Source organism: Musa acuminata, chromosome BXJ3-3 (assembly GCF_036884655.1).
Source record: "Musa acuminata AAA Group cultivar baxijiao chromosome BXJ3-3, Cavendish_Baxijiao_AAA, whole genome shotgun sequence".
Lineage (NCBI taxonomy): Eukaryota > Viridiplantae > Streptophyta > Magnoliopsida > Zingiberales > Musaceae > Musa > Musa acuminata.
Window position 1 is genome coordinate 39,131,364 of NC_088351.1, and position 15,097 is coordinate 39,146,460.

At 42.0% G+C, this 15,097-nt stretch overlaps 2 protein-coding genes across 14 annotated transcripts; one reads left to right on the forward strand and one right to left on the reverse strand.

The window, feature by feature from the left end:
* Window positions 1–413: 413 nt before the first annotated feature.
* LOC135632296 (pentatricopeptide repeat-containing protein At3g49710-like) lies at window positions 414–9,170 on the forward strand. 13 transcript variants are annotated; one of them, XM_065140745.1, is made up of 5 exons: window positions 414–3,926; window positions 4,540–4,717; window positions 8,612–8,671; window positions 8,791–8,900; window positions 9,011–9,170. In XM_065140745.1, exon 1 carries the CDS (start codon window positions 545–547, stop codon window positions 2,705–2,707), a length of 2,163 nt encoding a protein of 720 aa, XP_064996817.1. In that variant the 5' UTR covers window positions 414–544; the 3' UTR covers window positions 2,708–3,926; window positions 4,540–4,717; window positions 8,612–8,671; window positions 8,791–8,900; window positions 9,011–9,170. The 13 variants fall into 13 exon arrangements, with proteins under 13 accessions (XP_064996817.1, XP_064996815.1, XP_064996818.1 ...); XM_065140743.1 differs by having other exon boundaries at window positions 8,811–8,900; window positions 8,978–9,170; XM_065140746.1 differs by having other exon boundaries at window positions 8,811–8,900.
* Window positions 9,171–9,614: 444 nt separating this feature from the next.
* Window positions 9,615–11,398, reverse strand: LOC103979801 (receptor-like protein 44). The gene has a single exon (XM_009396017.3). It carries the CDS (start codon window positions 10,811–10,813, stop codon window positions 9,950–9,952), a length of 864 nt encoding a protein of 287 aa, XP_009394292.2. The 5' UTR covers window positions 10,814–11,398; the 3' UTR covers window positions 9,615–9,949.
* Window positions 11,399–15,097: the final 3,699 nt, after the last annotated feature.

Below are 15,097 nucleotides of genomic sequence, written 5' to 3' on the forward strand. Positions count from 1 at the left end.
CCCCATGGATCCTCTGGATGAGTTTACGTCTTCAAGATCAAACCAAGTCAAGGTGACTTCATGGTCAAGAAGAAGGGTCATGAGCCCTTGACTCCCCTACGAGAGGAGCACTGATAAATATATTTAGTCTTATATTGGTTGAGGAGTAGGGGCACCAATACTTGTAAATTTATTGGATTACACTTACCCTTAAATTTTGAGTATCTTTTGGGACTTACGAAAAGGTAAAACGTATGATCAAATGTTGACTTATCAATTGATTGAGATAGATTCAAACTTGTTTGACTCAAATTGAATCTAACCTACCAACTTCAAGTTAAATTATTTTAGTTTGGTTTAATTAGTATCTATTTCAATTGAATTTGGTTCGAATAAATATACAGGTGCACCAATATTCATACGCTTCAAACTAAGCACCACATGCATTGAATACATACATGGAGCACTCGAGCTGATTCGATCAAATGCATTGGGCGTACGCTTATAGACTCGATGAACCCAGTCGTCGTGAAGCCAGTCGGCAGGCGTGCGAGCGGGTCCTCGAATGAACCTACTCTCGGCTCAGTTATCGCAACTCCAATCCGCCACACTCCGCTTCCGCGACCTCCTCAAAGCCTGCATCGGCCGGCGCGACCTCACCGCCGGCCGCGCCCTCCACGCCCTCTTCCTCAAGTCCTTCGTTCCCCCCTCCACCTACCTCGCCAACCACTTCGTCCTTCTCTATTCGAGCTGCGGCCAGCTCGCGCTCGCTCACCAGTCGTTCGATGAAATTTCCCACCCGAACGTCTTCTCCCACAACGCCCTCCTCGCCGCTTATGCCCGCCTGTCCCACCCCGACGCAGCTCATCGCCTCTTCCTACGGATCCCCTTCCCTGACCTCGTATCCTACAACACCCTCCTCTCTGCCTTTGCCGCTGCGGATGGCGCCTGCTCCCTCGATTCCGTCCGCCTTTTCTCACACATGCGCCGCCTTGGCTCTGATGCCGATGGCTTCACCCTCTCCTCTGTCATCTCCTCTGTCGTTGATGACGTCGAACAGTTACACTCGCTTGCAATCGCCTCGGGTCTTGACTCGTATGTATCTGTCAACAATGCTCTTATCAGCAGCTATAGTAAAGGTGGCCTCTTGAATGAAGCCGAAAGGGTTTTTGGTGGGATGGTGACCTCGCGAGATGCTGTTTCTTGGAACTGCATGATCGTGGCTTACGGGCAGCATCGGCGAGGACCGAAAGCTCTCAACTTGTTTCAGGAAATGATGAGGAAGGAATTCGAAGTCGACATGTACACGCTGGCGAGTCTGCTGACAGCATTCACATCAGTGAAGGACTTAGATGGCGGTGCACAATTCCATGCACAGCTGATCAAGACGGGTTTTGAGAGGAATTCACATGTCGGAAGTGGTCTGATTGATCTGTACTCAAAGGTCGGTCAGATACGCGACGCAGGGAAAGTTTTCGAGGAGGTTGATGATCCTGATTTGGTTGTATGGAACACTATGATCTCGGGGTACTCTGTCAATGATGAGTTCTCCGAGGAAGGTATCCAATGCTTTCGTGAGATGCAGCGAGCCGGTTTCAGGCCTGATGATTGCAGCTTTGTCTGTGCAATCAGTGCGTGCTCAAATCTGTCATCCCCATCTCAAGGGAAGCAAATGCATGGACTGACGATTAAGACCGAGTTTCCAAGCAACCAAATCTCAGTCGACAATGCACTAATTTCCATGTATTCAAAATGTGGCAATCTCAGGGATGCTCATATGCTGTTCAAGAGGATGCCCAAACAGAATGTGGTCTCGTTCAACACAATGATCGGGGCATATGCTCAGCACGGACTTGGATTAGAAGCGTTGGTTCTGTTCAAAGAGATGCTTAATTTGGCTCATGTGCCCACGAGCGTCACTTTCATTTCTGTGCTTTCCGCGTGTGCTCACACCGGAAGGGTTGATGAGGGTTGGAAGTACTTCAATTCTATGAAACAAAAGTATGATATTGAACCTGGAGAAGAGCATTACTCGTGCATGCTAGATCTTCTGGCTCGAGCTGGGAAGTTTGATGAGGCTGAGGGGCTAGTCAAGAGAATGCCATTTGATCCAGGCTTGATTGGATGGTCTACATTACTCAGTGCTTGTCGGACCCATGGAAACTTGGAGCTGGGTGCAATGGCTGCAGAGAAGCTTCTTCAGCTGGAGCCTGCTAATGCAGCTGCCTATGTGATGCTGTCAAACATGTATGCTAGCACAGGTAGATGGGATGAATTTGCGACAGTTAGAAAGCTGATGAAAGACAGAGGGGTAAGGAAGAAACCGGGTTGCAGTTGGATTGAACTGGAGAAGAAAATCCATGTGTTTGTTGCTGATGATGTTACACATCCAAGGATTAAGGATATCTGCCAGTTCTTGGAGGAGATGTCGAAGAAGATGAAGCTAGCTGGGTATGTCCCAGATGTGAGATGGGCTCCCATAAGGGATAATATTACAGGAGAGACAAGGGCTGGATACCACAGTGAGAAACTTGCTGTTGCATTCGGGTTGATCAGTACTGCCGAAGGAGTACCAATATTGGTGGTGAAGAATCTTAGAATATGTGGAGATTGCCATAGTTCGATCAAGTTTATTTCTGCAATCACCGGAAGGGAGATTACTGTGAGGGATGCACATAGGTTTCATTGTTTTAGCGATGGCAATTGCTCCTGTGGAGATTTCTGGTGAAGACTCTCAAGCAGACAAGTTTTCTTGCAAAGCATAATAACCAAGCTTGAAGCACCTAAGGAGTGGGATTCCAGGTTCTGATTCTTCCCAATATCTCCACATATGCAACATTTGCACTGCAAGCTGAGATTTTAAGCTCTGTGTTAATTACTGGTGGTGTTACCCAAAGTCATGACCTACAAGATCCTAATAGTTGCAAGTGTTGGTGATACAGCTTCCATCAAGCTGGGGCTGCAGCTGACACTGTGTATCACCATTGAAACAAAGAGGTGTGTTTTCACTAAACCCCTCAACTTCATTCATTAGGTGGAAATAAATTAGAGGATTTGTCTTGATCCAAAATTACTTCTAATATTTGTACACTGGATTAGTTTAATTATTTTCTTTTTCAAAACAGTGAGTGAATATTTATTATTATCAATCATGAGATCAATCATGAGGTCAATGGTCATTGACTTTGTCCAAAGGACATTTCTTTTCATTGGACATTGACTTTGTACACTTGATAATCTGCTGTTAGATGGAAAAGTCAATGTCCTTTCAATTTCTGACAAATGCATGATAAAAAGAACCACTGTGGTAGAGTTTTCCTAGTGTCCATATTGACAATAAATTGTGGCTCACAGATTTTTCCACTACAAATGACAAAGGTTTTGTCAGATATAATTTGCTTCAAAAGCAAAAAAAAGGTCTTGCATACATACATGAATTGAACCAATCAAACGAGAGCTCTGATTGGTGGGATTTGGTGGACTGTATTGGATATGGTCCGCTGAATCCACGCCCATGTCTTGGGCCTTAAATGCGAGCATGATCGATATCGGAGCCCAAGGGAGAGTTCGTGGGTCGGATCTTATTGTATAAACCGACCTATTTCCGACCCGAGTCCGAAATCATACACCCTCCCTTATATACCAAAAAGCTATTCCGAAAAGAAGACGCGGACGAGGCGGTTCGCTCGCCGCTCGACCGAGTCATTCTCCAGATCCATCCTTGGTTTCGAGAACTCTTTCGTGTTCCTCCCCCCTATCAGCGATCCGTCGAAGCATGCCTGTGAACTGAGCCTCTCAACTTGGAGCTTTGTTTTGGATCAAGTTGAAGAGATGAGCTCCGATGACAGGCAGGGCGACCAAAACACGTGGCAGGAGAGGAGTACGCGTCCAGGGGTTGGGGATCTATTCTCTCCGTATTGATTAGTGCCACCGCCATCACCTTTGCGGTAAATTTCACGCCTCTCCCGTTTCTTGATTGGTTCGCTTCTTGCGACGTTCGAGGGTTGTATAGTTTTGCGACGCTTTCAACGATCGACAGCAGTTCTGTGAGTGATTTCAGCATAACAAATGGCTTATGTTTGTATTTTACTGGTGTTCTTTGGTAAATTTGACGCCTCTCTCCCGTTTCTCGATTCGGTCTCTTCTTGCAATGTTCGAGGGTCATGGAGTTTTGTGACGTTTTCAAATATCAATAGCAGTCCTGTGAGTGATTTCGGCATAATAAATGGCTCATGGTTGCAATATTTCTGTTCTTTGTTAAATTTGGCGCATCTCTCCCGTTTCTTGATTCGTTCTCTTCTTGCAATGTTCGAGGGTTATGGAGTTTCTTGACGCTTTCGACTATCAATAGCATTTCTGTGAATGATTTCTGTATAAAAAACGACTCACGTTTGTATTTTACTGTGTTCTTCGGTAAATTTGATACCTCTCTCCTGTTTCTTGATTGGTTCTGTACTTCCAATGTTTTAGGGTTATGGAATATTCTTACACATTCTGACATAACCGTCACTTTTTATCTAATATTAATAATCCAGTTGGAAGGGTATGTTATCTTTGCAGTAGGATTCTATCTCTAACATAGCAACAACTTGATATGCTGTTGTGGAGATGGTTAGAAGGGGATTGAGTAAATCTGACATTACTTACGTGGTTTCATTACTTAAGTTGAATTCCTCAATGGAAGGGAGATCGTGGAGTTTGTAAGAGTTTCATCACATCATCACCGAAAAGGATTGAGGTAGGTATCCCATCCCTTCTTCCCATATTAATCTCATAAAATATATCTCTCATTATTGATATCATAAAATATCATTCATGTTACTATGTTCATGATTTTTTTTTCCTCAAATCTAGATTTTTTAACATGTATGAATTGACATGTTGTAAAAACTTATTGGATCATGTTTCTAAAGTTATGTGATGAAATAACATGAAAGAATAACAACCTAACTTATTATACAAATATCGAGGTATGTCTTAATGTTATTTCAAACACAAATACTAAGGGTCAACAACATCACGTGATATCATCACATGATAGAAGTCTCAAGCTTATTGTAACAATAACAACCTATTACATAAAATGTTCCAACATTATTTGGTCATGGTTTAAAAAGCTAACAAGCAACGAAAACAAATGTTAGGTCGTCCTCTTCAAAGATAGGACATGTGTTGTTCCTCTTACATAAAACAAAATGTTCTAACATTATTTAGGCACGGTTTAAAAAGCTAACAAACAATAAAAACAAATGTTAGGTCGACTATTTAGAGATAGGACATGTGTCGTTCCTCTTGTTGTTGGTCGTTATTGTCCTATGCATTTGAAAAATTTTGAAATAATAAAATTCAGTAACAATGCTGAGTAGAATAATCTCGAATAAACAAAAGGTGCATAAAGGCAGACAATACGAAATAAGATGACAGAAATGATAGTACAAATAGTGGTTAATGTATTGAATAATACAAAATACAATGCACACAAAATAACAAACCATATGTACATATACAACATCATATATACATGCAAATGGGATGTCCACAGATGCCTTAGGTGTTGCAGGCATCCACTGTCAATCGCCCTTTGCATGTGTATATGATGTTGTATATGTATATATTGTTTGTTGTATTGTGTGGATTGTATTTAGCAGTATTCAATGTATTAATCGTTGATTGTGATATCCTTTTTGTTATTTTAATTTGTACCATCTACCTTGATGCACTTTTTGTATATTCAGGATTACCCTACTCAATATTGTTGCTAAATTTTATTGTTGTAAAATTTTTCGGAGACACAAGACAATGACGAGCAACGATAGGAGGAACAACACATGTCCTACCTTTGAGCAGTCGACCTAAGACTTATTTTTTGTTGTTTGTTAGCTTTTCAAACCATGATTAATTTTTGAACATTTTATGTAATAAGTTAGGTTGTTATTTTTATAATAAACTTTATACTTCTTACATGTGATGTTATTTGTCCTTAGTATTTGTGTTTGATAGAATATAACTTGGTATTGTTATAATAAGTTAGGTTGTTATTCTTTTGTGTTATTTCATTACATAACTTTATAGCATAATATATAAATATATTTGTTTCTAGTAGAAAGCATGATACAGTAAGTTTTTATTAGATTTGAGAAGAAAATCATGAACATGGTAACATGAATGATATTTTGTGAGATCAAGATGATGATCATAGTTTTGTGAGATTAAACTAGGAGAAAGAGATGGGACACCTACCTCAATCATTTTCGACGATGCCCCTTTGTCCTTCGATGAAACTCCTACCGACTTCTCGATCTCCCCTCTATCATCAACAAAGAGAAGAGGACTGAGGAATCCAATTGAAGTAAAATGACACTACATATGTGATGTCAGATGTACTCACATATCAAGTTGTTGCTCTCCTAACAAGAGATAGAATCCTAGTGTAAAGGACAAATATACCCTTCCAACTTGATTATTAATATTAGACAAAAGAGTCACGGTTGTAACACTTTCAACTAAGAATAGCAGTTCTGTGGATGAATTCCATGTAACAAATGGCTCAAGTTTGCATTTGATTGGTGTTCTTTGAGAAGTTCTTTGTGCTTCGATTTTTGTATCAGGAAAATGTTAGATTTTGTTGACCTAATTATAGTTTCTTTGCCTCCGCTGTGATTCTTTTTTCCATTAGTTCTCATGAAAATTCGTAAGTTGATTTGCTTGATATCTAAATAGTACGATAGAGCAAGTTATGTTCTTATGTGGTATGGAGCTTGCGTACAATACATCTGACCTTTCTTGGTTAAGTTGTTTGTCAAGGCTGTTCTTTTATTTTGCAGTGATCGCATCATTTATTTGTGCATTATTTTGGAAATTATATTGAAGCAGATTATGATTGCATATTGCTCTTATTTTCATGGCTAGCTGCTTTCTTAAATGATTTCTTTGTTTGTGTTAAAGTGATTTTCGAGTGGATTTAGAATGATTTCTGAGTGATCTTGGTGTGCTTAAAACCGTCTACTAACATATCCTGTGCAAGTGGCTGATGCTTAGGTCTTAAATATTTCATTGTCCTGGAAGATTTACTTAGTGCTGTATTTTTTTTATAGTATGTAAATAAGTAACGAATCAGACAACTCCTATATTGTGCAGGAGCGTGTCATAGTTACTTTGTCATCTTTTATGGTCATGAATGGTTTGGCACATTTGTCACATGCACACTGCATGTAAAATATATGGGTAATGCAACAATTAAAGAGAACTTGTTTTTAGTGTATAAGATTATACAAAGTGCAAGATGAATTTCAATTTAAATTGCATAGACTTTGTGCTAAAGTTCAGTCTTATAAAAAACTCCGTAATGCCAAAATATTTGGCTTTGAACTATTCTTGGGGCATTGAAGCCAAAGAAATGTTTATGTGAAATTCTTCATGAGCTAAACAATGAAATTTACAAATATTATTTTATATTTGTAGTATGAGAAATGTTTATGTGAAATTAGCAGATAGAAATTGTGTAATGTGGAATGTGTGTGCACTGAAGACCCATAAATGACATACTTATTCACACAGATGACCTGCTTGTTGTTAGTATACCCTCCTATTAGAGCGAGGGAAATAAATTTCAACAAGCTCGTCAATAGTAGTTTTCTAAATTATTATAGGAAATTCTTTAAGATAGTTGATGTCTTCCATGGACAATGACTTTTCTACGTTGTTGTAGAATTTTTCAATATAGTTGTTTTCTTAAAAGAAAAAAGTGGCCTAATTCACGAGCCACCCATTAATGCAGGGAATAGGGAGTGTCGACATACATAATCTTACCCTTGAAAGTAGGAAGAAAGTTTTTGTTATTAATCTTGATCATCTGGGTCACAAACGAATTTGTAAGTTGATATCATCAAAAGACAAAAAAGATACATAAGAATTCTTGAAACCATGCATTCTTTAAGTTGGAGATTGTGATGCATTCATGGGGAAAAAAAGGGAAGAGACTACATTAACTTTTTGTTTAGAGCATGGTAGTGGGACTTGTAGGCATTTTTTGTTGCCATCATTAACAAGTTGAACTTAATGTAACTTCTAGATGTCGTTTAGTGGCACTTAGGCTCATCAGCTGATCTGCTTTCTGTGGCTTGTGTTCCATGTAAATTCATGACTACTGATATTTTCTAGAATGTTATTTAATGGCTGGATTATGTCTTCAATTGAAACATCATCAGTAGCATGTAGATGTAGATACCTTATAAATGCTGAGGTACCAATTAAAATAAACACAAACTCAGTTGCTTTGTTCACTTTAAGATGCAGCAGCAGAGTAAATTTGTTGAGCCACCACTCTACTTTCTGCTTGCGAACATCACCTGTCACCACTGGTAGTGTTGGAGTCGATTATAATTGTCTGTTTAATAAGTCTATGCCTGGTACAATGGTGCTGGTGGTCCACTTGCATGTTCAACTAAGAGATGGTGTAAAAAAAAAAAAAAAAACAAAACAAAACAAAACACCGAAACAGATTGATTTGTTTTATTTATGCATGAGAATTTAATTTGGATGGAATAGTCATACATTAAAGGATTTGTACCCTTTTTAAAAAAACGATTTTATCCAAGTATTTCATGTTTTTACTCCCATCTGCTGCACACAGATTTCAGAGCAAAAGCCACGGAATACAATACGGCCCCTGATCAAAACCAAGACAATAAAGGTGTCATCACTCGCATGTCTTCATCTTGCATTGCTATACTACTTTTATCTTACCCATCTCGTGTCTGCAAAAGTTGTTTGACAACTTTCAATGTGTCTCTCTTTAATGAGAGAGCAAAGGATGCATTCTTGTGCTGCAGAAGTTGCTGAGGTGAAGCTGGAGAGGAGGAATGGGAGATGTCCATACTTGCAGCTGTAAACGTGGAGAGCATGACAGAGGAGAAAACAGAGTAAGACGACGTCTATTTTTTAAGTTTTGATTTAATGTACACCATTATTATGAGGGAAAAGAAAAAGTGCTTGATAGATTTTAGTTGGCATGGGCGGTCCTGCTGAAAAGAGAAACGAATCCAAAAGAAATAAGATGAAGGGTGTTTGACCAGCTCACGCTACCGCATTAAGAAACGAATGCTTATGAGGTCGATGGAAGGGGAGGATTCGTGATGCGAAAGGTGGGAAGCATCGAGGTTGGAAGGAACAAGGCATCCCTCCATTGTCTATTCTATGTCGCATGGCGTGTCATTCTTGCATGCAAAGCTGCTCGCTCCACCACGAAACTTTTGGCATAGGGCCCCCGCCCTTGAGCACGCCTGCACGCCTTTCCCAAAGAAAAAAATAAGAGGCTGCTTTGGACGTGGGCCACCCTTCTTTCTCTTGCAAATTCTCAATCCCAGTGAGTTCTGCCACCCTGTGATTTGGTTTGGTTTCACGGACGAAGGTTTGTGTTCATCCTGATTACCAAGAAGCAAAAAAAAGACACCTGTGAGCAGCGAGCGAGCTTTCTTCATCATAACAATCACAGCAGCCCTGCGGATGGTCAGTGCAGTGACTGCGTCTGTGTCAGCACTCTTCACGTTCATTTCATGCTGCTCGTCTGCGGTGTCTCGGACAGTATTGCTGCAATAATGCATTTCCCATTCATATTGGATCCGAGGAGTCTGCTGGGGGAACATGCAGTTTATCGACGGCGACTGATGTGCTCGAGACGAAACAGCAGAGGACAAAAGATTAAAGATTGCAGGATTTCAGCTCCTAATCCATATTTAATCCTGTCATAAAAAAGCGACTATTTATGATGTGAATGAACCACACCAAATCCCGCAAGGAAGCAGTGACTCGCTTTACATCCTAATTCGTTTCTCGATCAACACAAATTGTGAATCAGAAGAGGGAGAATGAAAAAGGAGCAGTCAGTATTTACTCTCAGAAAAAAAAGCAAAAACAAAAAACAAAAGCAGAGGCCAATGGACAAATAATGCGGAGCTGAAAGGGGAAGCGGTCAGTAGTCGGGCATGAGGTGCGATATCTTTCCCTCCTCGCCGGGCATCGGCGCGGCCTTCTCCGTGACCCGAAGCCAAACACAAACGGCAGTGAAGCTGAGCACCAAGCTGAGAAGCCCGCTGCCGACGCCGATCCCGACAATGGCAAGAACCGACAGGCCGCCGCCCCGCTTTGGCGGCAGCGGGTACCCGTACAAGTCCTTGTTCCCGACGAACGAGCTGGCGTTGAACCTGGGTAGAGCCGCGGCCCCGGCGCCTCCCACCGCCGTCCGGTTGGCTAGCAGCGCCGGGATGGGCCCCTCGAGACGGTTGTCGGAGACGTCGAAGGTGGAGAGCCGGACGAGGAGACCAAGCTGGTCGGGGATGAGCCCCGTGAGGAGGTTAGCGTGGAGGTCGAGCACGTTGAGGTAGGAGCAGAGGGCGAGCTCGGGGGGGATACGGCCGGAGAGGCGGTTGGAGGAGAGGTTGAGGACGGCGAGGTTGAGGAGGGAGGCGAGCTCCGGGGGGATGGCGCCGGAGAGGGCGTTGGAGGAGAGGTCGAGCGACTGGAGGTTGGTGCAGTTGGCGAGGGAGGTGGAGAGGGCGCCGCCGAGGGAGAGGCCCTGCAGGGAGAGCTTGTACACGCGGCCGTTGTTGCAGGTGACACCCTCAAGGTAGGAGGTGAAGCCGTTGCAGGGGGCGGCGAAGGTGTCCGCCGTCCAGTTCCGGAGGCCGCCGTTTGGGTCCGTCAGGGAGCTGCGGAGGTTGGAGAGGCAGGTCTCATCGTCCGGATCGGAGACTACCTGCTGCGGCAAGAGGAGGAGGAGGAGCAATGATGGTAGTAACAGTAGGAGCTCCGCCACCCGAGGCGGTCGCGTCGCCATTAGACAGCGGCCAGCGAACGCAGAGCAACCAGGTGGATAAAAATGCGGTCTTTTATCACTCTCTCTCTCTCTGTCTCTTCCGTGGCGATGGTGTTGAGAGGTAAACGTTGATGGGGGATGCTAAGGATCTTATTATTTGGACAGTGGACAGCCCAACATTCCTATCGAGATGCGTGCTTACTGCAACACCAAGGAACAATTATGATGGGAGGAAAAGGTGAAGTGCAGCCTCCATTCTTTCCACCTCCAAATTTTAATAGTCTTGTTGATGGACCTCCAAGTGGAGTAGTAAGACCGTGACGCCACCGAGGGATGAGGGTGGGGTGTAACAGAGGTTGGTCTCTGCCATAGGAGCTTGAGAGGAGATGGTAGGGCTGAGATGGACGTATCAGTGTCCGAGAGCATAAGAGATCGAGAGGAGATGGAGATGGTCGTACCAGTATCCGAGAGGCAAAAGCGTGATGCCATGCACGTTACGGCAGATGACAAAACTCAATGGCAGTGGGCGTCGTCATTTCGTGGAGTGATGATGTCCGAGAAGAGCTTAGCTTCGCATAATTGCATGGCGCAGTGGCAGCAGCAGCACAATCTCCATCTGCATCTCCATCGATGTCCTTTCCTCTTGCATCATCCCTCTCTTGTAAGAGTTAGCATCGGTTGGTGCAACACGAGAGGGTCTGTGGTCGAGTAGATTCCGTGTCGTGCTTGTTGGAAACTGTGGACCACATGACCAGGGATTTCTAATGTTCGATGGATGACGAGAGAGATTGAAGCGAAAGACAGAGAGACAGACGGTGAGATGATGATCTTTTATGACGAACCGACCGAGGACTCTGGAAGTGGGAAGAACATCTCCTCGGATCTCATGCACAACGAGGACGGTAACACGATATCCATCTTTGAGATCCAAGACGACAATCAAACTGATGGGTTACTCACCAGGCCAAAAAAAAGGGAAGAGAAAGCAGTGTTATGGTGATTCAAGGAAATAACGTGATATGCATGTTCTTCGCTCATGATGTATACAGCAGTGCAGTAATGTATACAAAAGAGGAGGTTCCCAAACTTTGGGGTACTAAGATTTCTCACATTTATCAGAAAGGCAACAGATATGCTAACGGGCTTGCAAATCATGCCAGAATGAGACACGCAGCAGTCCGGAGGCAGCCATGACCTGCTGCTTTGTATTATTATTTTAAGATGAAAATCTTTTTTTTTAATAATTATTATTTTAAGATGAAAATCTTTTAAAAAATATTTTATTTATTTATTTATTTATTTGTTTTCTTACTTTGTGTCTGTTACTTTTTTATTTTTTTGTTCTTTGATTAGTTTAGACATTCTAATAGAATTTATTGGCTATAATTTCACGTAGTCTTTGGATTACTATTGCTCCTAGCAATTACATATCAGCTCTCTTGTGAAAAGGGTATAGTGAACTATTAGGAGAAAATGTGATTGGCGTCTTAGTTATCCAAACTCGTCTGTGCAAGGATTGTCCGAAATGTCTCCGAGGTTGCTCCGAGGTGATTTCGAGATTGATCTGAGGTGGAGGTATCGAGCTCTCTCAAGGTAAGAGTATTATGTTCTTGAGGTAAATGCATTGTGCTCCCCAGATAGTACATGCACGAAGACTAGGGTCGGGCGAGGTTTCTCGACTCGATCCCTCTGATGCTTCAGTTAGTAATATGAGGTTCCTAAATGTAGGCTCGAGTAACTCAAGAAAGGAGAGAGTCCTCCCTCCTTTTTCATGTTTTCGGTTTAGAACGTGTTTTTACATGTAGAAGGAGGGGAAAGAAGTTTGTAATGTCATTTCTTGTCATAAAGAAAATAAATGAAGTTTAAGATTATTTTTCTTATCATAGAAGAAGAGAAGAAAGCTTAGGATTATTTTTCTTGTCATAAAAGGGAGAGAAGGAAGTTTGTTATTACATTCATTACCATAATAAACGAGAAAGAAGCTTGTGTTTCTTTGTTCTGAATCTTTATATACGTAAATGAATAACTTGGATGACACATGACGATTGTGTATTAACTGTTGATAAATTTCCTATCATTTGTCCCTCGTAAAGGCATGTTTCGAGGCTCTTGCAAGAGGGACTCGAAACACATAGTTTGGTTTCTCCGTTAAGGGACTTGAAACACGTGCGGGTCGGGTTTTCTCGATTCAAGTATCTCGGGGTGCGATGGGGTTGTGCCTCCATCGTAGTGGTTTTTCTTTGCCGTTAGTCGGGTTTTTCGACTTTATACATTTAGACCATATTTAGCCTATGCATTCATTGTAGCGGATTTATATCGGTGCCAATTAGGTCTTCCCGACTCGCGCGTCTCAAGTGCATTTGACATTGTATTTTCATCATAGCGGATTTATCTCGGTGCCAATCTGGTCTTCATGAATCACATATCTCGGGCATGTTCAGTCTTGCATTTTTGTCAAAGCAGATTTATCTCGGTGTCGATCAGGTCTTCCTGATTCATGTGTCTCGAATACATTTGGCCTTACACTTTCATCGTAGCAATTTTGTTTTGGTGCCCATGGGGTCTTCCTTACTTACGTGTCTCGGGCGCATTTGGTTTTGCGCTTTCGCCATAGTATATTTACTTTAGTGTTGATTAGGCTTTTCCAACTCACACTTCTTGAGATCATTCTTCCTTATGCTTTCGTTGTAGTAGTTTTATTTTGATGTTGATCGGGGTTTTTAACTCACGTGTCTCAGCCTCGTTTGGCCTTACGCTTTCACTATAGCAGATTTATTTCGGTGTCAATCGGGTTTCCTGACTTACGCTTCTTAGGTGTATTCGGGCTAGTGCCTCCGTTATAATAGATTTATCTTAGAACGGGTCAAGTTTTCCGATCGTGGCAGGCTTAACTCTTCTTTCTGTCATGGTGGATTTCATGTCCCTTCTCCGTTGTAGTTGATCTTAGGTCTTCTCACCATGGTGGGCTTCAAATCTTCTTTTCGTCGTGGTGGATTTTATGTCCCTTCTTCGTCGTAGCGGATCTTGGGTCTTCCTACCATAGCAGGCTTCAAATATTCTTTCTATCATAGCGGATTTCATGTTCCTTCTCCATCGTAGCGGATCTCGGGTTTTCCCACCATGACGGGCTTTAAATCTTCTTTCTGTTATGGTGGATTTTATATCCCTTCTCCACCGTAGCCAATCTCGGGTATTCTTGTCATGCAGGCTTTAAATCTTCTTTGTCGTGGTGGATTTTATGTTTCTTCTTTGCTATAGCAGATCTCAAGTCTTTCGGTGGTCAGCTTCAAATCTTTTTTTGTCATAGTGGATTTATGTCCCCTTTCCGCCATAGCGGATCTCGGGTCTTCCCACCATGGCAGATATATCTATATATAAGAAGGATGACGATTACCCCCCTTAGTAAAAGTGTTATGGGTTGGAGATGAGGCCTCATCGTTGGAGCATTCTTTGAGAGGGTTGATAAGCGAATATACCTATGACACCAAGCCTTCTTTCTAGCATCAAAATGTTATGGGAAAATATTGTTGATGTCTTAGTCAATCCGATGCGGTCCAAATCCGTATGTCCAGGATTATTCGAAGTGACTACAAGGTGATTCTAAGGTAGATCTGAGGTGGAGGTGTTGAGCTCCTGAGGTGAAAGTATTATGCTCTCGAGGTGGTACCTGCATGAAGACTAAGGTCGAGGAGGTTTCCTGGCTCGGTCCCTTCGACACTCAAGTTAGCAATCCGAGATCTCTAAATATGAACTATCGAGTGATTTGAGAAAGGAGATAGTTCTCTATCTTTTTTCTTGTTTAGGATATATTTTTATACTTTGAAGGAAGGGAATGAAATATGTGATGTTCTTCGTTGTCACAAAAGAAGATAAGAGAGTGCATGATTGTCTTGTCGTAAAAAAGGAAAAAAAAAAGTTTAGGATCGTCTTCCTTATTATATAATAAGGGAAAGAAGGAAGTTTATGTTTCTCCACTTGATTAATATACACACGTACATAGAATGACTTAGATTACATGTGGCAACTATGTATAAACTGTTGGTAAATTCAAAAAATCTTCTAATCTCGCTTTTAAAATTCTTCTCTCTAGAGTTATTTCTAAAAGAATTTTTATCAATCGAGTCAGATTTAAATTTTTATTATACTCAACAAAGAGATTACGGGAATCAGTTGGTACGGAGGGATGGTTTAGAGATTACGGACGGTTCTCTCCTCCGTCGCCTGGCCACAGGGTGTCCGCCTGCAGTGCGGTGGTCGATCGTGGTCAATCAAAGAAGATGGCGTTCGCTCGGTACTTCGCCTCAG

Coding starts and splice junctions, on each gene's coding strand:
- LOC135632296 (XM_065140735.1), top strand. CDS start 545: ATGAACCTACTCTCGGCTCAGTTATCGCAACTCCAATCCGCCACACTC.
- LOC103979801 (XM_009396017.3), bottom strand. CDS start 10,813: ATGGCGACGCGACCGCCTCGGGTGGCGGAGCTCCTACTGTTACTACCA.